The 22,128-nt window shown below is 40.2% G+C and overlaps 1 protein-coding gene across 1 annotated transcript in view; it reads left to right on the top strand.

Annotated features, from left to right (window-relative positions):
• CADPS (Ca++-dependent secretion activator) overlaps window positions 1-22,128 on the top strand; it is a 755,300-nt gene that overhangs the window by 660,132 nt on the left and 73,040 nt on the right. Inside the window, exons 26-27 of the mRNA XM_006862100.1 lie at window positions 6,658-6,732; window positions 7,640-7,723. Coding sequence (XP_006862162.1) covers window positions 6,658-6,732; window positions 7,640-7,723 — 159 coding nt within the window. The remainder of the gene's footprint in view (window positions 1-6,657; window positions 6,733-7,639; window positions 7,724-22,128) is intronic.

Genomic DNA, 22,128 nt, shown 5'->3' with positions numbered 1-22,128 from the left:
TGACCATTTATGTATCTTTACTGAAAAAAAAAAATTCTGTTTAAACCATTTGCCATTCTTTAAATTGGTTGTATTTTTATTGTTGAACTATTGGAGTTTATTTTTAAATATATTATGGATGCTAGATCATTATCATAGATGTGGTTTGCAACTATATTCTGCCATTCTGTAGCCTGTCTTATCACTTACTTGAACTTGACTTACCCTTGGGATCCGGTTTTCCAGTAAAGCAGATTGCCTAGTGGCTTGATCATCTTTTGTACACCACACCTTAGGTACCAAATTGTGACCTTGGACAAGTTCCTTACTCTTAAAACCTTGCTCCTGCAATTTGTCAAATGAGGGATTTAGCATGCGACACATTACATTGGAATTGTATGCAACTAGTTGAAATTGAGGATAGGTCCTCTAATTCCCAGATATATTAATAGAACGTTTCCATATGCCCAAATTGTAACATTTTTTTTAAGGCTAAACAGCAGTGCCTAGCTCTTTCTGAGCAGTGAATCTATTTGACAAAGTAGAAAAAGCTACTCCCCCATGAGGCTCCCAGTGAGTTTTCTTTTTTAAGTGGTAGCTATAACTGAGGTTTGTAAACATTCTCTGCTTTTGCTGAACTAGTGAGTTCCCCCAGACTAAGTGATCTTTATTAAGGGCCCATCCAATACTACATTCGGTCTAGGATTCTGATCCTTCCTAAGACAGTTGATTTTCTCTGTCACATCATTTCTCTTTAATGTAATTGAATTGGTGACATCTAAGTGACCAGACATCTAAGTGAGGCCTCTTCTGGCTTTAGAATATCAAGTGGCTGAGAACAATCAGAATGAATCCAGACATCACTGTCTATAAATATATATTTCTTCTGAGGGGTCACAAACACAGTGACTTTGACCTTGATGAGAACCTCAAGGGTAAGTCGCAGGTAAATGGACCTTCCTTAGCTTTCCTCACTTTGAAAAACTTTACTCAGTTTGGAGGAAGAGGATACTCAGTAAAACTGGTAAAGAATTACTGGAAACATGCTAAAATTGGTAGAAGAAAGGATGGAAATCCAATGTTTTTATGTAGTCTTCACTTTGTGAATATCGGATATTAAGCTCACATGAAAAATCTACTTACCACTCCCTTCCTCTACTTGGTTCCCAGCTTCTTAAGCCTATTTTAGACTAGATACTGGCCAGGTAATATAGTATTCTTCATTTTTAAGATCATTTCCTGCATCTCATCATCAGGGTGAAGTCTCATATAAAGGCAGCTGTTGAAACATTTGTTAACCATACTTTTCCATCTTAAATATTTATTTTTTCATTAAAATTTGTGAAGCACCAATAGAGAAGAAATTGTGTATTAAATAGTTTCTCACTTGGTCTAGTGTGTTTTCATCTCATTTCCAAGGTCAGATGGTCTTAACAGAAAGACAACATCCACACAATCTGTTCCATGACAAGGCAGAATGTGCAGCACAGGAAGTCAAGTGTAATGATTTTCACACAGTGATTGTGAATTTGCAGCAACTTAGCGAGTCAGAAACATAACTAAGCTCCCCAAACTTTCTGTTCTATTGAAGATTAGCAGCTCCCTTGCAATGTACCCTGCATGATCTTGTGTTGTTTAATTTGGGGATATAAGTCAAGTCAATTCAAGAAGGCCAGAGAGAGAACTAAAAAATGTGAAAGTAGGAAGGGCCCATTTTTGCACCCTAATTAGGATATAGATGGAGTGGCATAATCAATCCAACTGCAAGATGTTTTGTGACAAAATAATCAAATGGGAGGAGGATGGTAAATTAAAGATGCCCTAATGGTATTTATGAGTCCTGGTGTGGCACTGTGGGTTAAGGTGCTGGACTGCAAAGTCAGTTTGAATTGCAAGGTCGACAGTTCAAGCTCACCAGCTGCTCTTTGGAAACCCTATATAGGGTTTCTATGGGTCAGAACAGACTCTATGGCACTTGACAACAACAACAATGGTATTTATACCTCTTCAAGGTGCTTTTCATTTGTATAGAACAATAAATCTTGCAAAAAAGAGCCACAATAAAAGGCATAATACTCACTGATGCTCAAAAAGAGCAATTTAATCAAATACATATATCTCAGAAGGACATGGCAAAAGGGATCTAATACTGGGTATTTACTTGAGTCAGAATGAGGCTGCAAGATAAGCATTACCCTCCCCATCAAGCTTTCCAAAGCAGCATTTCATTTACTTACATATAATTTATGTAATGAAGTCTATCGACTTAAATGAGTTTAGAGAAACAAATACATATAACCAGCATCTAATCAATTAGCATGGAGTCCTAGTGTGATGCTGTGGGCTAATGTGTCAGACTGCAAAGCCATTTGAACTGCAAGGTTGGCAGTTCAAGCTCACCAGCTGCTCCTTGGAAACCCTATACAGGGTCGCTATGGGTCGGAATCGACTCGATGGCATTTGACAACAACAACAATCAATTAGTAATTGTAGTAGTCTTGCCACTATAACGCTTCTAATTTTCTAAAGCAAGTTTGCATGTATCTTGTCATAATTTTGTTAGGTGAATATGATTTCTGTATTCACAACAGGGGTAATTCTGTCTCCATTTCAGAGATGAGAAACCAGGTCAACAGTGATTCACATGCTCAAGGTTCTTCTGGAAGTAAGAAGCAAGATAATCATATCAAAGCTATTTATTTTTATAAACAGGAAAAGCAAAATGTTGATTATAACAAGAATGGAGTAGGGGACAGGGGCACAGATGCATCATATTTGTACAAAGTAAAATGGGAGAGAACATGGAACTGCCTGGAGAGAAGTCAGGGCCAAGTTTGGCATGAAAAAGTTGAAAATGAGAAGATATTCCACAAAACACTACATGACCATTATACATTTTTTTTATGTTTTATTATGAATTATGTGATAGTTTACATGGGAGAACATTAGTTTTACATTCATACTATCCTATATTGTTTCATTGCCATGGTTACAATCCCCTCCATGCATCATCAACCAACCAAAGGGTATACTCTACAAGCCTGCCCCCCCACCCCCACCCCGGTCGTCAGCACACAGCTCCTCTCCCTCTCTGGGTCTAGAGTCCCCAGCCGCTCCATCTCTCCACATCATCATCTCTGCCTCCATCTCTGGCATCACTGCTTCTCTGGGTAGGGTCCCGCTCTCCGCTCTTCTCCCTTGATGGTCCCAGGAACCTCCGCTCCTAGACTGCAAAGTTAATTTCTCTCCTCCTTGCTACAGAACGTCTACCTTTACATTTACAACCCTCACAATCAATCCTGATAACAATTATTCACTACTGTATCACAAGTGACCTAGCCGCATTCCCTTTCATCAACCCTGCCTAGACAGATTGGATACTACTCAGTGGAGATTCTACCTTCCTCCAGGCCCTCTGGATCTAGGTTCCCTCTTGAAAGCTTATAAGCCAGTCACTTCTTGCCTTTGTATCCCCCCCTCATTTTGGGTAGCCAATGGCCAAGTTGCCCATCCCTGTCTACTCTGTGTATGGAGGGGGTGGGAATGATCCTTGCAATAAAGATCTGTTCCCTCTTTTGAGCTACTAGATCCATCGGTGTAGGTCAAGTTCATCAGATTGTATCAGATTACTCTTTTTTTCCTCTTCTTTCTTCTTCTAGTTGAGCTCTAATCATCCAGTCATTGAAGCCAGGTTTATCCGCAAGTGTGGGTGTCCTTGTGCATATGCCCTCTCTTCTTATCAGCTGGATGCTTCACTCTCCACTCTAGTCCCCTGTGGCTATGTCACTGACTCTGGGCCCAAGAGTCCCCAGGTCTTGCCACACTGCTGGCCAACCAGGTCTTCACCTGGGTTCACAAGAGTCTATTGAACATTGTAGAGCTTAGCTTGCAGCTTCATTGCTGTTTTTCCCTCACTTCCCTTTATCAGTGACAAATGTGGTCACCAATCAGAGCATGTATTCCCATTCAGTCTTAGATCACCATTGTATTTTGTACTGTACTTAAAGAATGGAAAGATTTCAGGTTTGAGTTCATTAACTTTGTTTACCATTTCAGTCAGTTTTTCCAAGAGATTGTTTCTATTCTTAATGACGTTCTTTGCCCAGCTACCATTACTGGTTGCTAAGAGAATCTTTGATCAAAAGGGAGGAGAATGTGGAACAAATTTTTAAATTCTCAATGAAATCTAGACTTTCTAGATCTGTTAAAGCTGGATGAACTCCCAAAAGTATTACCTTCAGATAGTGTTTAAACTCTTAAACCTTAAGTCTTGGAGTCTTTTTGAATGACAAAATAATTTATCTTAATAAGTAAAGTCTGCCTGCCTTGAGCATTGTGCTCTTTTAAAGAATTATCTACGTGAGATTAAATTAACAACAGCAATTCAAAAGGTTAGATGAGAGGGCAGTGAGTTAAGGTACTGGTGGTGGAGCAATTTGGAGAAGGATGTCAAGAATAGTTGTCCATCTTGAAGAATGTGATCAATGTCATGGAGTTGTAGAAATTGTTGAAATAGTATATAGCTGTATTTATTTTCAAAAAAAAAATCTTGCATTTAATATTTCATATTGTATTATTTCACAGGTAGCTTTTCTGGTTTAAATTCTATAATAAATGTGAATAATTACAGGAGCTCAAAGAAAACCTAGCAGAAGAAGGCAGTCACATGAGGAGGGGATTAAAGCATGTGATTCTGGATGTTATCTCAAGATCTAAAAATGAATTTGGATCCCTGTCAATATTCCTGAATTATTTTGCTCTGAAATCTTTCTTTGTATTTCTAGAACAGAATTCTGCAGGTCGGTTTTTGCATTAACTCCAATTTTATGCTACATACTAGTAAATCCTTTCTTGAAGCTAATGGTATAACCAACAGGGGTTCTGATTCATCAGAACTATACAACATGGAAGGAGTCCTGGTGGAACAGGGATTAAAGCAATCCAATGCTATTCTTAAATTTGGTGTTTTGAATCCACCATTACTCCATGGGAGAAAGATATGATAGTCAGCTTCTGTAAAGATTTCAGCCATGGAAAGCCTATAGGACAATTGTATTCTGTCCTGTAGGATCTTGATGACTCTTGACCGTCAGGGTTGTTGTACATCATGCATTATAATGTTTACTATAATGTTTTCCTCTCATTCACTGAAACCAAACTGGATGAGGTGATTAAGTAATAAGACCTTCTCTCCCTACTCTTGTCTTCTGCTTGATAAACAACAAATAATTATATTTCAGTCCCAATTATAGTTGACGAAGCGCTTTCACCTCTAGGCCCTCATTTTATCTGCTAAACAAATCTGAGACTAAAAACAGGACTGGTAGGAAAGGACCTAATACTAATGATAAAATAAAAGAATACAGCAGTTAAACGTCTTTACATAGGCTTTACCTCATCCCGTTTCCAGAATCAATAATTTGCACTAGCTTCCTTCTCCCATTGGTCCTGGGTATTAGTATTGTTTTGGGTTTTTTACAGAGAAGGAAACTGAGCTAAATTTTGTTAGGCAACATGACTTTTCCTTTGAACTGAAGCTCTGTCCGGGTCTTTCCCATTACAAAAATTAAGTGAATTTGCCCTATTTCCCACCCATTGGCTCACTCTAAATAGTTCTAATTCCAGTATTCAGAATACCCAACCACATTTATTACTGCTTATTATTTATGGATGTTTTCCAAACTTTTTGGATTGTTTGTTTGATTTTTATTTTCTCATATGTCCTTTTATCCAGATTTTTTATTTGCACTGTTCCTTTTTTTTTTTTTTTCTGTTCCTAATTAATCATCCTTCTTCTGTAAGTTTCCTAAAGAGTGGGTAAGTGCATTTTCATTTCCAAATAACAATGCATTATTTTTTATTAGTTAGGGAAATATGGAATAATTCAAAGGGACACTAGAATGATCTAATAAATGTCAAGGAGCTGGCATATAACATTTTCTGTTGAAATCGCTTTTCCTTTTTCCCTGGCATTTACAGCAGATTTTTGTTTGTGTGTGGAGCTTGTTTTCACATTCCTATTTAAATCAAATCGACCACAGCAGTTAGAGAAACTGAAAAACTTAGCAGCAGTCTCAGTAAAGCCTCTCAGCTTGAGTCTGCTTATCTAGAAATGAAGACCATCAGACACTTGGATGAGACAGAAGCAGGGAGCTCTGGGGTATTTACCCAAAGTACCTGAAGGTTCCAGAATTGTTTCTGCAAAACCTTTCATAGTGCCTTAGTTAAATTCCCTTTGGAAGAATTTTGCTACCCAAGCCACACCTTCTGCATCATTTCCAGCAGTTTTTACAAATATAGTTTTTCATTTCCTGTATTAAATTATTTTGGTGCCTTGCTCTGTGAGACCCGGACCAACACACTACTAGTCTGTTAAGTCATTCATGCATGCTATTCATAAATACGTGTGTGTGGCTACACATATATCAAAGCCATCGAAAGCCTTGGGTGAGGAACAATGAGACTAGTAAATTTTTTTCTTGTTCCTCTTGAAAAGCTTCAGATCTCTCTCCATCAAAGACCTGGAGTCAGAATGTTACAGCTGCTGCTGGGTCTGAGGAAATAAACTGGGTCTGCAGGCCATAATTTATTTATAAATTGTGTTGTCTAAAACTTACTGACGAATGTGGTGCCATCACCTCCCAAACATGCTAATATTTGTCTTTCTGTGTTCTTTAGCATCAATACCATTCAAAAATAGATGAACTAATTGAAGAAACTGTTAAAGAAATGATAACACTCTTGGTTGCAAAGGTAACCTTCAGCTTCAGGTGAAATGCTTCATTGTGAACATTGCTTTGTTATGTCTGTATTTCCATTAAAATGTAACACGTTAAAAAGTTGAGCTGGATACTTGTATTTCTCGGGAAACAAGATTGTACATCACCCAGCCTCAGCTCAGAATGATTTTTCTGATGATCGCGAGCTGTGTGAAGATAAATTGATGAAGTGGCATATGTTAACTTAATAAGAATTTGTCCCCAAACGTTGCTCTGGGTTATGCAGAAAATGTTTATTTTGTTTTACAGCACTGACAAAGTTAGATTTTTGTATGCCGAAAGTTAACTGGTAATACGGAATTCTGCCATCCCGAAAATCCCCTTTCCCCTAGTTTCAAATGCAGTGAGAGTCATAATAAAACATAAAAGTCAGATAAAGCTATTTCAGTCACCCTCATGAATTATAGAATTTTAACTAAGTAATGCTGAATGGGAAGGCATTTATATTTGCCAGTGCTAAACTTCTGTTTCCCCCAAATTACTGATAAAATACAAATAAAAATAGATTGGATTCGATGTAGTGCTAATATGCAACGTAAAAACTGCTTTGCGCAGTTTGGGATTTTGAAAAGTGCACTTAATATTATCACATGTGATATGCAATTCGATAATATTTTGTCACTTTGCACTTCTGTAACACTCTATATTTGCAATCACATAATAATGAAGAGAAAGCCGGATAAGTCAAATATTTCTATATAAAGGCAGCGTATTCCTTTCCCCAAGTTTGGAAGCAAATCACAGAGCACTGAAATGAGCAGAGGTCTCAGTCCCCAACTCTGTGTGCTTGGGAAATGTTACTCTTAATGGTGAACAATAATAGTATGAAATCATAATTCTCTCTCTCTTTTTGTTCTTTTTCGTTTTTGCTGCTTTTCTAGTTTGTTACTATCTTGGAAGGAGTACTGGCAAAATTATCCCGATATGACGAAGGGACTTTATTTTCATCTTTTCTGTCTTTTACCGTAAGTACAGAGCTTTCTTTCCCAGTGGTGTCATTTTGGTTGAAGTTTGGGTTTTTATTTGGGAGACAGATGCTGTACAGTCTCATTTTGTTTGGTGTTAGTGTTTGTGCATGTTGCAGTTATAGCTAACTAACAGTGTGTGATATTAACTCTGGGTGAATTTATAGAGCATTTAATAACAGCAGATATTGCAAAGTCATTTCTATATTATTTATAAATGCACTATACATGTGTACACATATTTTCATAAGTGCACACAATCTCTATCTGTGGGTCCCAAAAAAAAAATAAATAGCATGCCTGCATGCACCTTATTAGCTGTCTCAGGCAAACCACTTAACAATTCTGGGCCACCATTTCCTCATCTATACGATAGTACTTGGAAATATGTTTTATTAGGAACCCTGATGTGGCGCTGAGTTAATGCGCTGGACTGCAAGGTCAGTTTGAACTACAAGGTCGGTGGTTCAAGCTCACCAGCAGCTCCTTGGAAACCCTATACAGGGTCATTATGGGTCAGAACCAACTCAACAACACCTAACAACAACACAGCAGCATTAGATAAATTTTGCTTAACTGAAAACATTGTCAATATTTACCAATCAGAAAATTTTATAGAGAGGTCCAGATGTCAGGCTTTCTTTTAAAAGTACCTGATCGGCTGCACAGGCCTGCATATCTGCATAGAAGCATTCAGCTGGAACTGAGAGGAGATGGTCCCTTAGTCATGACATGTGTCTAATGGTTTGCTGTAGCCTGCCTGTGGGTGTTTTCCTCATTCACTTACCTGCCTGGGCTTGGGGGCACATGAGTTTACAGCCTCTGGCACAGATGATCTTTGAGTCTTTTGTAAATTCTGAAATCCTCTGATTCTGTGTCAATATTAAACAAGGGCACAGAAGTATTAACAATAAAGCAACTTATTTTATATAGCTAGGTGACCAAAGGAGAGGGCCGCTATACCTGGAATTCTTCAGGGGCCTGGTTCTTTCACTCCTCCTGCTGCTAGGTGGGCACCTCAGATGCATGTTTTCTTGCCATTTCTAACCATGGGTTTTTGCTGACTCAGAGATCATACAAAAGGCAATCAATTTAGGACCCACTGTCTTTGAGCCTTTTAGACAGCATTACTTTATGAGAATTCTCTAAGACAGGTATTGAATGCCAAGACAAGATCTGGCACAGTGAAGTAGGTAACATATCATTTTTGGAATCCAATAGAACTGGGTTCAAATCCCATTATAGATACTAACCAGCCATGTGATCTTGAGCAAGTGTCTTAATCTTTCTGAGCCTTAGTTTTCTCAGTGGCACTATATCCCATAATAGATACTAACCAACCGTGTGATCTTAAACAAGTGTCTTAATCTTTCTGAGCCTTAGTTTTCTCTAGTGGGTTAAGCATTGGGCAGCTAACCATGAGGTCAGTTGTGTAAGTCCACCAGTTTCTCAGCAGGAGAAAGATGAGGCTGTCTGCTTCTGTAAAGATGTACTGTCTAGAAAACTCTAAGGAGCAATTCTAGTCCATCCTATGGGGTCACTCACTATGAGCATCAGCTAGATGGCAGTGGATTCGTTTTGTGGTTTAGGGTCTTCATGAGTTGGAATTGACTCAGTGGCAACAGATTTATTTGTTTTAATATTATATGAAAACATTCATGCACACAGTCTCTTCCAGATATACTCACTTCAGTCTTTCCCCAACCCATACATTACTTTTCCTGGGAATTAAGGAAATTATAAGAAGACACATTTAAAATCATGTCTAGATAGCCTCCACCTGCCCAGCTTGTTTTGATGCCATAATGCTGGTGTAAGGTGTGAACGTGATTGCCGAAGTCTGATAGCCTTGGTCTCTGGAGTTTTGGGGGAAGGTGGTGTGGGAAGGGGATAGGGACGATAGGAATTTGATCCAATTTCACTCTGTAGAAGCACTCCCTAATGTGTCACAGCTGATTGAAAATCTCTTTGAACCCCTCCTTTGATGAAGCAACTAAACCTAAGGGAGGGGGGAGCAATTTGTCTACTAAGGTCACATAACAATGGGCAGAGCAAAGGCAGAAACAAAGCTCGCCTGCCAGCTTCCCCACCTCCACCACCACTGAACCGGAATGCTGAAAAGAGTGGGATTCAGCTGGCAATTGCTTGGCGCTAGAAGGCAGATGGGCAAATGAGTGGGGAAGATTCATAAAGAAGGATTCAGGGCACATGAGTGGGAAATATTAGACAGTCTTACATTCCTCAGTGAAGTCGTGGAAATGGTAAAAAAAAGAGGCAGAATTCAATGCAACATTTCTGGAAAATGTCCCCTTGACACCACCACCACCCAGTTCCCCAAAAAAGCATCACTTTTTTGGAACTTCATTTTGAGCAACTGTTTTTACTGTTCTGAACTTGTGACGACCAGGAAAGTCCCCTCTCTTCTTTATTGAGCAGAATTCAATTCCCAAAGGATCTCCACACTAATGACTGATAACCAAGAGGACGATGTGATAGTGGTCCCATGACATCAATAGCAAGAGCATGGCACCAGGGAACTTTCCAGGGGAGAGTTAGAAAGTCAGAAGATCCAGAGTACCCGAGGCAGGAATCTTCCAGCTGAAATCCATCCTCTCACTTTCCTGAGACTTTTTGCAGCCTCACAACCTGCTTCGTAGAGACACCATAATTGCAGAACACTTGGGTGCCTGTTGCTGGGCATGTAACTTCGCTTCCTTAGTGACACTTTTCCCACTCATTTGGCCACCCAGAGACCAAAAGCACCCACTTATCATTTGCAGTCTATGTTCTCATCGCCTGTCAGTATTCCAGTATTGGAGAACATGAGCCGAGTTTAGAGGCAGCAAGAATCTCTCCACATATTGATTCTGAGTTCCTGCCCATATTTCAACAGGCCTTGAACGGCTCACTGTAGCCCAGTGTGTTCATTACCCAGGAATTGAGTGCAGGTAAAGGTACTGAGCAGAGCTATCAGGTACTGGGGAAGGGGCCTTGGAATCCATGATAAGAGAACCAGCTGTGAGTCCCAGGATGCTGGACAAAAGCATGGAGGCAGTGCTCCCACTTCTGAATCCATTCTTCAAGTATTACTGCGCACTTACCACATCCCCACCTCAGCCGGGCTGCCAAGTATGAGCCATGTGCTCTGCCCCCCAGAAAGCTGACAAGTATCGACAAATATGCCACCCTTTCCCCCTCTTTCTCCCGCTGAGCGCCTCCTTTCCTGGGTGGGCTTGATTTCATGGTCCAAGCCAGACATTTTGGAAAACGTCTGCAATGGCACGGAGCAGGCAGGAATATTTATTTCTTATCTCCATCTGCATTGCTTCCTCTCTTGGAGAGGAGTTGGGGGGTGGGGGGCAGGGAGGAGGAGATGTGGCTTATCTGTGCCAGCCCGGGAGGCACCCAGAACGCCCCTCCTCTCCTCCCGCCCCAGCCTCAGCAGCAGTAGCAGCCTGGGATTTATGGAGGCAGGCGCCTTTCGAACTTTTGGAAGATCAACCCAGTTGGAAGACACAATTAGCAACCATCCGCCCATTTCCTTTGACTGCAAGATGTGCTTTTGTGTGGGATGCGTGCTTGGAAGTGTCCTTGTCTTATGGTAGCCTCGCGCTGTTCTTTTAGGAGGCCAAGAAGGGGGTGTGAGCAGGTACCCAGGTTCTACCCACAAGTTAAATCGTTTCTTCAGTTATACCCAGGTGTTAACAAATACACTTATTCTGGAATCCATCCATCCATTCATTCACTCACCTAGCATGTGTTTATGTACCATGTAGGAGTTCCTGGGTGGAGCAAATATTTAAGCACTTGACCACTAACCAAAAGGGTGATAGTTCACATCCACCCAGAGATACCTTGGAAGAAAGGTCTGGCAATCTGTTTCTTTTAAAATTGCAGTGAAGAAAACCCTTGGGGATTGCTAGGAGTCATCATTGACCGGAGAGCAGTGGGTTTGGGTTGTTGGTATGTGTCACACCTTAGGGTAGTGGGAAAGACACAGCAGTGAACAAGCAATGCTGAGAAAGCCTTTACATTTCATAAAGGAAACAGCAAGAACGTTACAGGTAAAAGAGAGAAGGTAGGCTGTATTGTGACTCTAGATACAGTGGTCAGGGAAGGCCTCTCTGAGGTGACTTGTGAACTGAATCTTGGAGGAGCCAGTTATAGGTAAATAGGAAGGAAGAATCTTCTGGAGGAAACGGCAACTGACCTAAAGCAGCATAGCCAGAGTTTTGTTTGAGGGCTGTTTGGGGAGTAATGCATCAACAGGGTTTAGGGATTGAGTGCATGTTACAAATGGAGAATCAGTTGGACTGGGCACAGGTGTTGGAGAACTCAGCTGAGCTGAATGAGTTCTGAGAGTCCGTGAGATAAAGAGGGTACAGCCCAGAATAGGGTGACCTGGGATGGGATCTAAGCTCTGCCCCTCACCAAGGAACAAGAGCCCACACCTTGGCTTTTAATGCCTTTTACTGTCAAATAATGACGGTTATATGGGATGAGTTTGGACGTCTAAAATAGCAACAAGAACCACTACTCATTTTTCTTAAACACTTGCTAAGTACCAGGTACAGGGCTAAGTGTTTCAAATTTATCTTGTTGACTTGTGTGGATAATTCGGTTCTGATAATGCTATTTTTCAGATGATGAAATGAAGGCTCAGGGAAGTTAAAATCCTAGTTCAATCTGCTTGCTACCTCTAAGTAGGAGCTTTAGAGAAGGGATGGAGAGGTAGGAAGAAACCAGACCCCTTCGTACCCTCTAAGCAGCTGGAATATGTATGTGAAATCCTTGGGCTTCTGAGATTGCCAGCTGCATCTTTCTCCTGTGGTGAAGTTAGTGGATTTGAACCACTGACCTTGCAGCCCAATGATTAGTTCACTGCACTACCAGAGCTCCTTGAAATCCTCTTGGGGGGGGGGGTGAGGGGAGAGCCTTCTGCCACTGAGTCTATTTCAACTTATAATGACCCTGTACTGGGTATCCAAGACTGCAAATCTTTACAGGCTCAGACAGCCTCATCTCTCTCCACTGGAGTGGCTAGTGGGTTTGAACCACAGACCTTGCAATTAGCAGTCCAACACCTAGCCCACAGCACCACCACAGCTCCTTTGAAATTCTCTCCAGTCACCTAAAATTTAACCAAGATTTTCCCATCAACTATATCCATTTGAGATGGCTATAATATAACACGGAAGCCACGAAGAAGGATAAAGCCCATTTTAAATTCCAGGGGGTCCAAACTTGTATATCAAATCCCCTATGTCTCCCATTGGAGTTCTGGTGTGGCGCTGCAGAATAATAATCTGGACCACAAGGTTGGCAGTTCACATCTACCAGCTGCTCCTCAGAAACCCTCTCTAGGGTTGCTAACCCAGTTGACAGCACTTAACAGCAACAATGTCTCAAATTACACTCTTAGACTTTTTTCCTTTTGCCATTATTTTACTTGTTTTGCTACTAAGAAATGAAAGAAAATAGACATGCCTCCTCCTACTAGAATCCACTAGAATCTGTGTGTCAGGGCTGTACATAGTTCAGCAGCAGCTCCTACACAGAGCGCTGGATGTCACCTTGGTCAAACCCAGAACTGATTCAAAGGAATTCATTTTTGTACACAGAACTTTTAGGTCGGGAAGCATTTTGAATTTGTTTGTTTGTTTTTAACATTTTATTTTGGTTTGAGTGAAAGATTACGGAGCCAAATTCTTTTCCATTCAGAAATTTATACACATTTTGTTTTCTGACATTAGTTGCTTTCCCATCAATGTAACAGCACTCTTCCCACTTCATTGCTGGGTTTTCATTTATCCTTCTTTCCTGCCCCTTCCTGCCTTCTGAACTTCATTCTTGGGCACATGCTGTCCTTTTGTTGATTGTTGTTGATTGTTCCAAGGTGTATGTTCCTCATGGTGTTTTTATTCAATGTATAGGCCTCTCTATTGTTGGGTCAAAAGTTGATCCCCAGGGAAGGGTTTGGGTCCACGTTTGAATGATGCCGTAAGGCCATAGTCTCTATCAGACTGATAAGTCTGATCTTTTTGATGATCTTGAATTTTATTCTACATTTTTCTCCTGTTTTGCCCAGGACTTTTAATTTTGATCCCAATGAGAGCCTTCAGTAGTGGTAGACAGTCTACTAGAGGTCACAGGGTCATGGAGGCTGTGGTTTGCATGGTCCATTAGTCCTTTGGACTGATTGTTCTTTAAATCTTTTATTTTCTTCACTTGACTCCAGATAGGGGAAGACCAATAGTTGCATCTTAGGTGACTACTTGCAAGCATTTAAGACCTTAGTCACTACAAGCTGAGTGAGTGTTTGTGAGACGTTTTTAGTGTTTTCTCTCTTGGCGTTTCATTTTTGCTTTGGCTTTGCAAAATGACCTAGGTGGGAGAGAGGGCTTTTTTCATTTTTGGTTGGTGATAAGCAATGCAGACAGAGGTCTTGTCTCATCCTCCTGAAGGGTAATGTCAAATTTTCCAGAGGCAGAATCCATGTCATTTCAGAATAGAGGTACTTGCATCAGATGTAAATCCCAACCATGGTATTTAGTAATTATTGTTGTCACAGACTGATTGTGTCCCCTTAAAATATGTATCAGGTTGGCTAGACCATAAATACCGATGGTTTGGCAGTTATGTGATAATGTAATTATCCCTGATGATGTGAGCTGATGCAATCAGTCAATCAGCCAGTTGTAAGGAAAATGATTAGGGTGGGATGCAATGATGTCAAAGTGAGATTCAGGTCACAGCCCTGAGCCAATGTAAGAGGAGTTTCCCTAGAGTGTAGCCTTCATCACCTTTTACCTTGCATGAGGTAAAAGTAGAGAGAAGCAAGTACCGACAAGAATGAAGAGCCAAAACAGAGCATATTCTTTAGACCCAGGGTCTCTGTGCTGAGAACCTCCTAGACCTAGAGTAAGATTGACACCAAGACACATGGAGATCTCCAAAGAATACTGGACCCACAGATATGGAAAGGAAACAAGGACTGTCCCCATGAGCCAATGGAGAGAAAGCCTTCCCCTAGAGCTGGTTCTTCCTAAACTGTGAGAGAACAAATTTCATTTGTTAAAGTCATCCACTTGTGGTATTTGTAATATATAGCACTAGACAGCTAAGATCATTGTCATTGCTGATGTTGTTTGTTGTCATCAAGTCAATTTTGTCTCGTGGCAACCTTATGTGTACAGATAAAACAAGATTCAGTCCTGCACCATCTTCATGATCATTGCTATATTTGAATTTGTTGTTGTAGCTCTGTGTCAATCCATTTCATTGAGGATTTCCCTCTTTTCCACTCATCCTCTACACAAGTAAGATCCTTTTCTGGTGATTGATCTTTTCTGATAACCTGTCCAAAGTTTGTGAGACTAAGTCTCATCGTCCTTGTTTATTCTGAGAAACATTCTGGCTGTCATCTCTTCTAAGACGGACTCATTTGTACCATAGTATATTCAACATTCTTCATTAACAATTTCAAATGCATTGATTCTTTTTATGGCTTCCTTTTTCACTCTCTGCATTCCCCATGATTAAAAACAACATGGCTAGGGTCAGATGCATGGACTTTAGCTATCAAAAAGACATCTTTCCTTTTTAAAACTTTAAAGAGGTCTTGGCTATAGATTTCCCCAATATATATTGGATGTTTTTGGCTGTGACTTCCATGGATGTTGGTTTGTGTCTAAGTGGAATAAAATCATGAACAACTTTAGTTTCTTCATTTGTCATATTGATAGGTCTAATTGTGAATATTTTCATTTTCTTAGGAATGTTGTGTTGTTAGCTGATATCCAGTGAGTTCTAACTCATGATCACCCATATGTGCAGAATAGAACTGTTTCCTAGGATTTTCAAATCTGTGATCTTTCAGAAACATCTCCCTAGGCCATAGCTCCACCATGACTCTGGGTAGGTTTGAACCACCAGCTTTTCGATTAGTAGTTGCGCACTTAACCATCTGTGCCATTCAAGGACTTCTTTTGTTAGTAGTAGCTGACAGTAGTTGACAATATGGTGTCCTGGTATGGAGCTATAGAATAAACACCAGACTGCTAAGCTCAAAGTTGGTGGTTCAGACCCACCAGCCACTCCTTGAAAACCCCAAGTAGAGTCACTGTGAGTCAGAACCGACTCCACAGCACTTGACAACAACAATAAGCTAATGTTTTTATTATGTGCCAGGAACTGTGCTATATGATCTACAAGCTTTTCCTCACAATCACCCTGAGCAATAGATTCCATTATTCTCCCCATTTTACAGATGAAAAAGTTGAGTAATTTGTCCAAAGTCACACAGTTAATAAAACTCTTACCTTAAATTAATTCCTTTATTACAACCAAAATGGTATTCCCACATATGCACCAACCTAAAATAGTAAACCCCTTGTTACTGAGTCAATTCCAACTAATAGCAACTTTGTAGGATGAAATAGAACTACCCTATTGGGTTTCCAAGTCTGTCAATCTGTCAATCTTTTTGTCCTATAGAGTGGTTTGTGGGTTCGAACTGCTAATTTTTAGGTTATCAGCTGCCAAGTGCTTAATCACTGAGCCACCAAGGATCCGTACAGAGTCCCAGGAACCCATAAATGAAGTCAGTTAGTGATGCACACTGCTACTCATCGAAAGGTTAGGAGTTCAAGTTCCCCCAGGTGAACACAGATCTACTCTGACACATAGGAGATCATCATGAGCTAAAATCAATTAAATGACAACTTGTTTTCGGTCCCAGGGCCATCCGCTAACTAATACCATTTCTAAAACTGTTATTAGCAAAAATTGTTTTTAAATATTTTCACCAACCAGTCAGCTTTTCCATAATAGTAAAATAATGGACATTCAAATCTCCCCATTTTCCTTTGACTTTCCAGATAATCTTCAGCTGTCTGTTTGCCCTTTCTTCCATACATGTTTATTGAGTATTTACTATGTGAAGAAACGGGAGGCTTAGCAATTGATGAGATGAACAATGTTTCTGCCTTCATAGCAAGTACATTTGTATGAGGGAGATATCTTCTGAACAAGTAATTTGCAAATGTGGGGATTGTTCAGAGAGAACAATAGTTGGTGCAGTAGGACAGTAGAACAGAAGGACTTAAGCTTATCTGTGAAGGCATGAATGACATTATGTTTGAGCTGAGACCTAAAGGTAAGTGAACTTTTAACTGGCAAAAAAGACTGTCCCAAGGTACAAAGACCTGGAGGCGAAAACAAGGGATTGATACATACATTCTGGGACCTAGAAGAAGTCCAGTATGGTTCAGGGAAGAAGCTAAGCAAAAAGGGAGAAATAACTGGAATGGGATCAAAAGCTATGCAGAGAGTTGATCCTAAAGGAACTTACCCATAATTAATTGTTCTGAATGTAATGTTTTTAATCAGGGCTAGTATAAAAATTGGTTCAACTGGAGATGTTAAGAGAGGTCAAAGAGAGACCAGCTCTCTGTTACAAACCGGTGCTGGGTTTGTGGTTTTTCTTCTGATTTTGAAACTTTGAGCTTATTTTCTGTAATGTATTTTGATTACAAGAACCGACAAAAAAGTTAGAAAACTATAAAGCAGTGACCTGCCATGTGTTCTACTGACTTCTTTCATCAGCGGTTCCCCAATGTTTCAGAATTTGACATCTACTTTGGGTCTATGACAGATCATTTTATCACCTAGTAGGACATCCTCATTCCCAGTTCATGCATTGAAAATGCAGTTGACAATTAACATACCTGCTGTCCGAAGCAAACACTTCAGAGAAGCTGCTCTGAAGAAAGCAAAGTACCCAAAGTTAACCATTTCCCTTAATATTCTTTGGTTAGATGGATGTGTATTATTCAAAGTGAACATAAGATAGACACAGTATTTTCTTCGATTGTGAGGTGCTGAGCAACTGGGTCACAGAAATGCCAGCTATGAAAGAAATATCTAGTAAGTATATATTTAGCTTCAAACAGAAGATAATTGTTCTGAAATTAAAAGGTGGTGTTATGGATTCTTCCCTGACCTCTGAACCATATGCAGTGGGGAGCTTGTCACTAGCAAGACAGAGGCTGAAATGTGAGGAGGCTTTTTACTAATTCCGAGCTTTAGTTGTATATATCTGTAGAGTAGGGGTTTGCCAATGCTGACTTCAGAAAGCCATTGATATTATTAAAGATAAGGAGCAGTAGACTTCACGTGATGTCTGGTACAGAATTGTTGTTAAGTGTCTTCGAGTCAGTTCATATTCATAGTGACCCTGTATAGAGTTTCTAAGGAGTGGCTGGTGGGTTTGAACCTTGTAGTTTGCAGTCCAGTGATCATCGGACAGCACCACACCAGGACGCTTGCCACATAGTGGTAGTGGTGTGCTGTGAAGTTGATTCCGAATCATAGCAACCCTGTATAGGGTTTCTGAGACTGCACATCTTTACAGGAGCAGAAAGCTTCATCATTTTCCCATGGAATGACTGGTAGTTTTGAACTGCTGACCTTTAGATCAGAAACCTGACTCATAACCACTACGCTACCAGAGCTCTTTCCTGGCACATAGCAGATACTCATAAATAACCACTCTCTGCCTGGTTATCATCTTATTCAAAACTGTAGGAAGGTTTAAATGATCCTAGTGCTAATAGCCAAGCATGTTCTCATCTGTTTAGTCCTTTGCATATTTCTTATGAGCAACTCAAATGATTTCTCTACCATTAGCAGCCAGAATTCTCTCATAGCTTATATTTCAGCATATCCTTATATTCAAGCAATTGTTTCATCAAAGATATTTTCATTATTTTAGTGTCGTTTTAGCATTTTGTATTGTTAGGTGCCATCAAGTCAGTTCCAATTCATAGCAACAGAATGAAACACTGTGCAGTCTTGTTGTCCTCACCACTGTTGCTATGCTTGAGCCCACTGCTGCTGCCAGTATGCCAATCCATCTCATTGGGGGTCTTCCTCTTTTTCACGGACCCTCCACTTTACCTAGCACGACATCCTTCTCCTGGGACTGGTCCCTCTGATGATATGTGCCTGAAGTATGAGAGGTGAAGTCTGGCCATCCTGGCTTCCAAGGAGCATTCTGGCTGCACTTCTTTCAACACAGATTTGTTTGTTCTTCTGGCAGCCCATGGTACTTTTAATATCCTTCTCCAAAACCATAATTCACATTTTGTATTATGTTTTAGTTATTAAGTTTTTCATTCATATATGGTCTCTAGAATACCTGTTAGCCAGAAGATTTGCTTAACCAAAATTGACTACCCCATTCTCCAAGCATATTTTGGTTTGTATCAGGTTCACTTCAGTACACATTGAGGCCGCTTAGCATAGTGGTTATGAATCAGGCTGCTAACATCAGGGTCAGCAGTTTGAAACTACCAGCTGCTCCGCAGGAGAAAGGTGAGGCTTTCTGCTCCCATAAAGATATACAGCCTTGGAAACCCTGTACAGGGTCGCTATGAGTCAGAACCAACTCCATAGCACATAGCAACAACTGCCTTTTACTAGAATGTAATTTGGACAGATTAATTACTTCTGGCCTTAGTTTACTGAGCTTAGTGATAATGATAGTAACTACCTTAAATGGTATTGTGAGACTGAAATGAGAAAATGTATAACTAGCACAGGGTAAGCGTTTGATACCTGTTAGATGTTATTGTTGCCATGGTTATCACTGTGGTTGTTATCCTCTGTTAGTCTTAGAATCCATTACTCAATCACTCATCATGTTTTAAATGCTTGCTCTATGTAAATTTGGTGCCTTGGTGGCACTATGGGTTTAGTGTTGGATTGTTCACCATCATGTCAGCAGTTCAAACTCACCAGCCACTCTGCAGGAGAAAAATGAGGGGACCCAAACAAGCAGTCCTACCCTGCCCTATAGGGCCACTGTGTTTCAGAATTGACTCTAGGGCGGTGGCTTGGGTTTTTGGTCTGGTATGCAAATTATTGAGATAGGCGTTATAGAGAGTCAAAACATTCTCTCTTTTACCTTGAACTTTCTATCTGGAAGATACACAGTAGCAGGAAATGTCTTGATTTTCTGGTCTCATGTTTCCGATTGTGTGCTGGAATCATCTCTGCTGCTACCTGCTCATCAGAGTCAGTTCTTCCCAACTCCACCTTCAGCAATGTCTTGTTGGGAGCTTGAAATTGACTATGGTGGGAATACTTACGCCACAAAGACCAGTGAACAATACTTAATGGGGCTTCTTGTTTGTTTGTTTTAAGAACTAATTTGTCAGCATACAACTGAGCACTTCCCAAGTGTGGTATATTTATCACATGGTACCTGAGATGTTAGATGTTTCACAGACTCAGGATTAAATAGCCAAATCAATTGTGGAAAAGGTGTTTCTCTCTAAATAGCTTTTCATCATTATCTTCCTGGTATTAAGGAGAAAGTTTCAGTTTAGTGCTTCACGCGTCTCTGAAACTTTCAAACCTTCATGTGTAACAGAGAGAGGGCACAGGTCTCCAGCATCTTCAGCAAACACCATGCCTACGTATACTTTAATAAACTTTGTATTTTCACCCTTCCCTCCTGTTACTGAGAGCAAAATTAATTTTCCATTCCAGGTAATGATATAATATTTCCCTTTGCAATTAATTTAAGTGATTCAGTAAAAACAAGACTATTATGTGAATATAGTATGGATGGCAAATAGGCTATAGTCAAAATCAGCACTGTGGTATTAGTGCTGGAAGTTTAGGAAATACTGATACATCGTAGCTGCCCGTTTTGTTGTTGTTGTTTTTAGGTGCCATCAAGTCGGTACCTACTCATAGTGATCTTATGCACAACAGAACGAAACACTACCCGATCCTGGGCCAACCTCACAATTGTTGCCACGCTCGAGTCCATCGATGCTGCCACTTTGCCATTCCATCTCACTGGGGGTCTTCTTCTTTTTGTCTGACCCTCCACCTTACCAAACATGATATCCTTCTCCAGTGACTGGTCCCTCCTGACAATATGTCCGAAATATGAGAGATGAAGTTTGACCGTCCTGGCCTCCCAGGAGCACTCTGGTTTGCACTTATTCCCACACAGATCTGTTGGTTCTTTTGACAGCCCATGACACTTTCAATATTCCCCTCCAACACCATAACTGAAAAGCATATCTATGTTTATGCATTCCATTTCATTTTTGACAATTTCTAATTTTCCTAGATTCATACTTCATACATTCCATGTTCCAATTATTAATGGATGTTTACAGCTGTTTGTCTTCATGTTGAGTTTTGCCCCATCAGCAAATAAAGGTCCCATTGGCTTTACTCTCACAGGCTTTACTTCATTCTCGTCATCACAGTGAATGCTACTTTGAGGAGGCAGCTCTTCCCCAGTCGCAATTTGAGTGCCTTCTAACCTGAGGGGCTCATTTTCCAGCACTATATCTGACAGTGTTTCTCTGCTATTCTTAAGGTTTTCAGTGACTTGATATTCGGAAGTAGTTCATCACTCCTTCTTCCTAGTCTGTCTTCATCTGGGAGCTCATCTGAAACCTGTCCACCATGGGTGACCCTGCTGGTATTTAAAGTACTGGTGGCATAGCTCCCAGAATCACAGCAACCCACAAGCCACCACAGTACTACAAACTGACAGTTTCCCATTTTACAGTTGTGGAAACTGAGGTCAGAGAAAGAAACTACTTGCACTCAGTGTAGTTAAAGAACCCAGGCCTCTTGTCTCATCCAGTTGTTTGTTTTTACCAACTCTTTACATGAGATGAGAAGGCAATACAAAAAGTTTAAAGTTCACTATTTCTGAGGTTTTGTCTTCATTTGTAGAGTCAAGATGCTCTAAAGATGACTACAATGGTATAAACAACCTCTGTCATCAAACTCAGGCTGGGAAAAGAGTTCTTCAAGCAGAAGCATTCCTATGCAGTCCTGACCACACAGTCCTCAAACACTCAGTACCACTGTAATGTAGGAGTCAGGGGCATGAGCAAGGCACAGCCCTTGCCCCCTTCAAACTTGCCTTCTTTTGGACTGTTGTGTTGAGAGATGTTCAAAAGGCAAAGCAAAACCCAGAAATGACAGAGGTAGGGAAGAGGTCTTCTCTTGTAATCAAACAAAATAGGGTTTCTGTGTACATCCAAAAAAACATAAGCAAACAAAGGCAGAGGAAATAGAAGCAAATACTGTTGGATGATGATGCACAGAAGGGATTGTAATCATTGTAATGAAATTAAATATGATAGGATGAGTGTAAAACATGTTCTCCCATGTAAACTATAACTCAATTCATAATAAAATCTTTTAAGAAAAAGAATGTAAGTTAAAGGAAAAAAGTTTTTTAGAATGTGTAAAATATACCTTAGCATTGATAATATATTCTATATACAAACTATTTAATAAAGTATATTTTAGAATATATATATGTTGTTGTTATGTGCTGTGGAGTCGGTTCTAACTTATAG

Source organism: Chrysochloris asiatica, unplaced genomic scaffold, assembly GCF_000296735.1.
Source record: "Chrysochloris asiatica unplaced genomic scaffold, ChrAsi1.0 scaffold00046, whole genome shotgun sequence".
In the NCBI taxonomy this organism is placed as follows: domain Eukaryota; kingdom Metazoa; phylum Chordata; class Mammalia; order Afrosoricida; family Chrysochloridae; genus Chrysochloris; species Chrysochloris asiatica.
The sequence above is the reverse complement of the archived record's forward strand: the minus strand, read 5'-3'. Positions and strand labels throughout refer to the sequence as shown.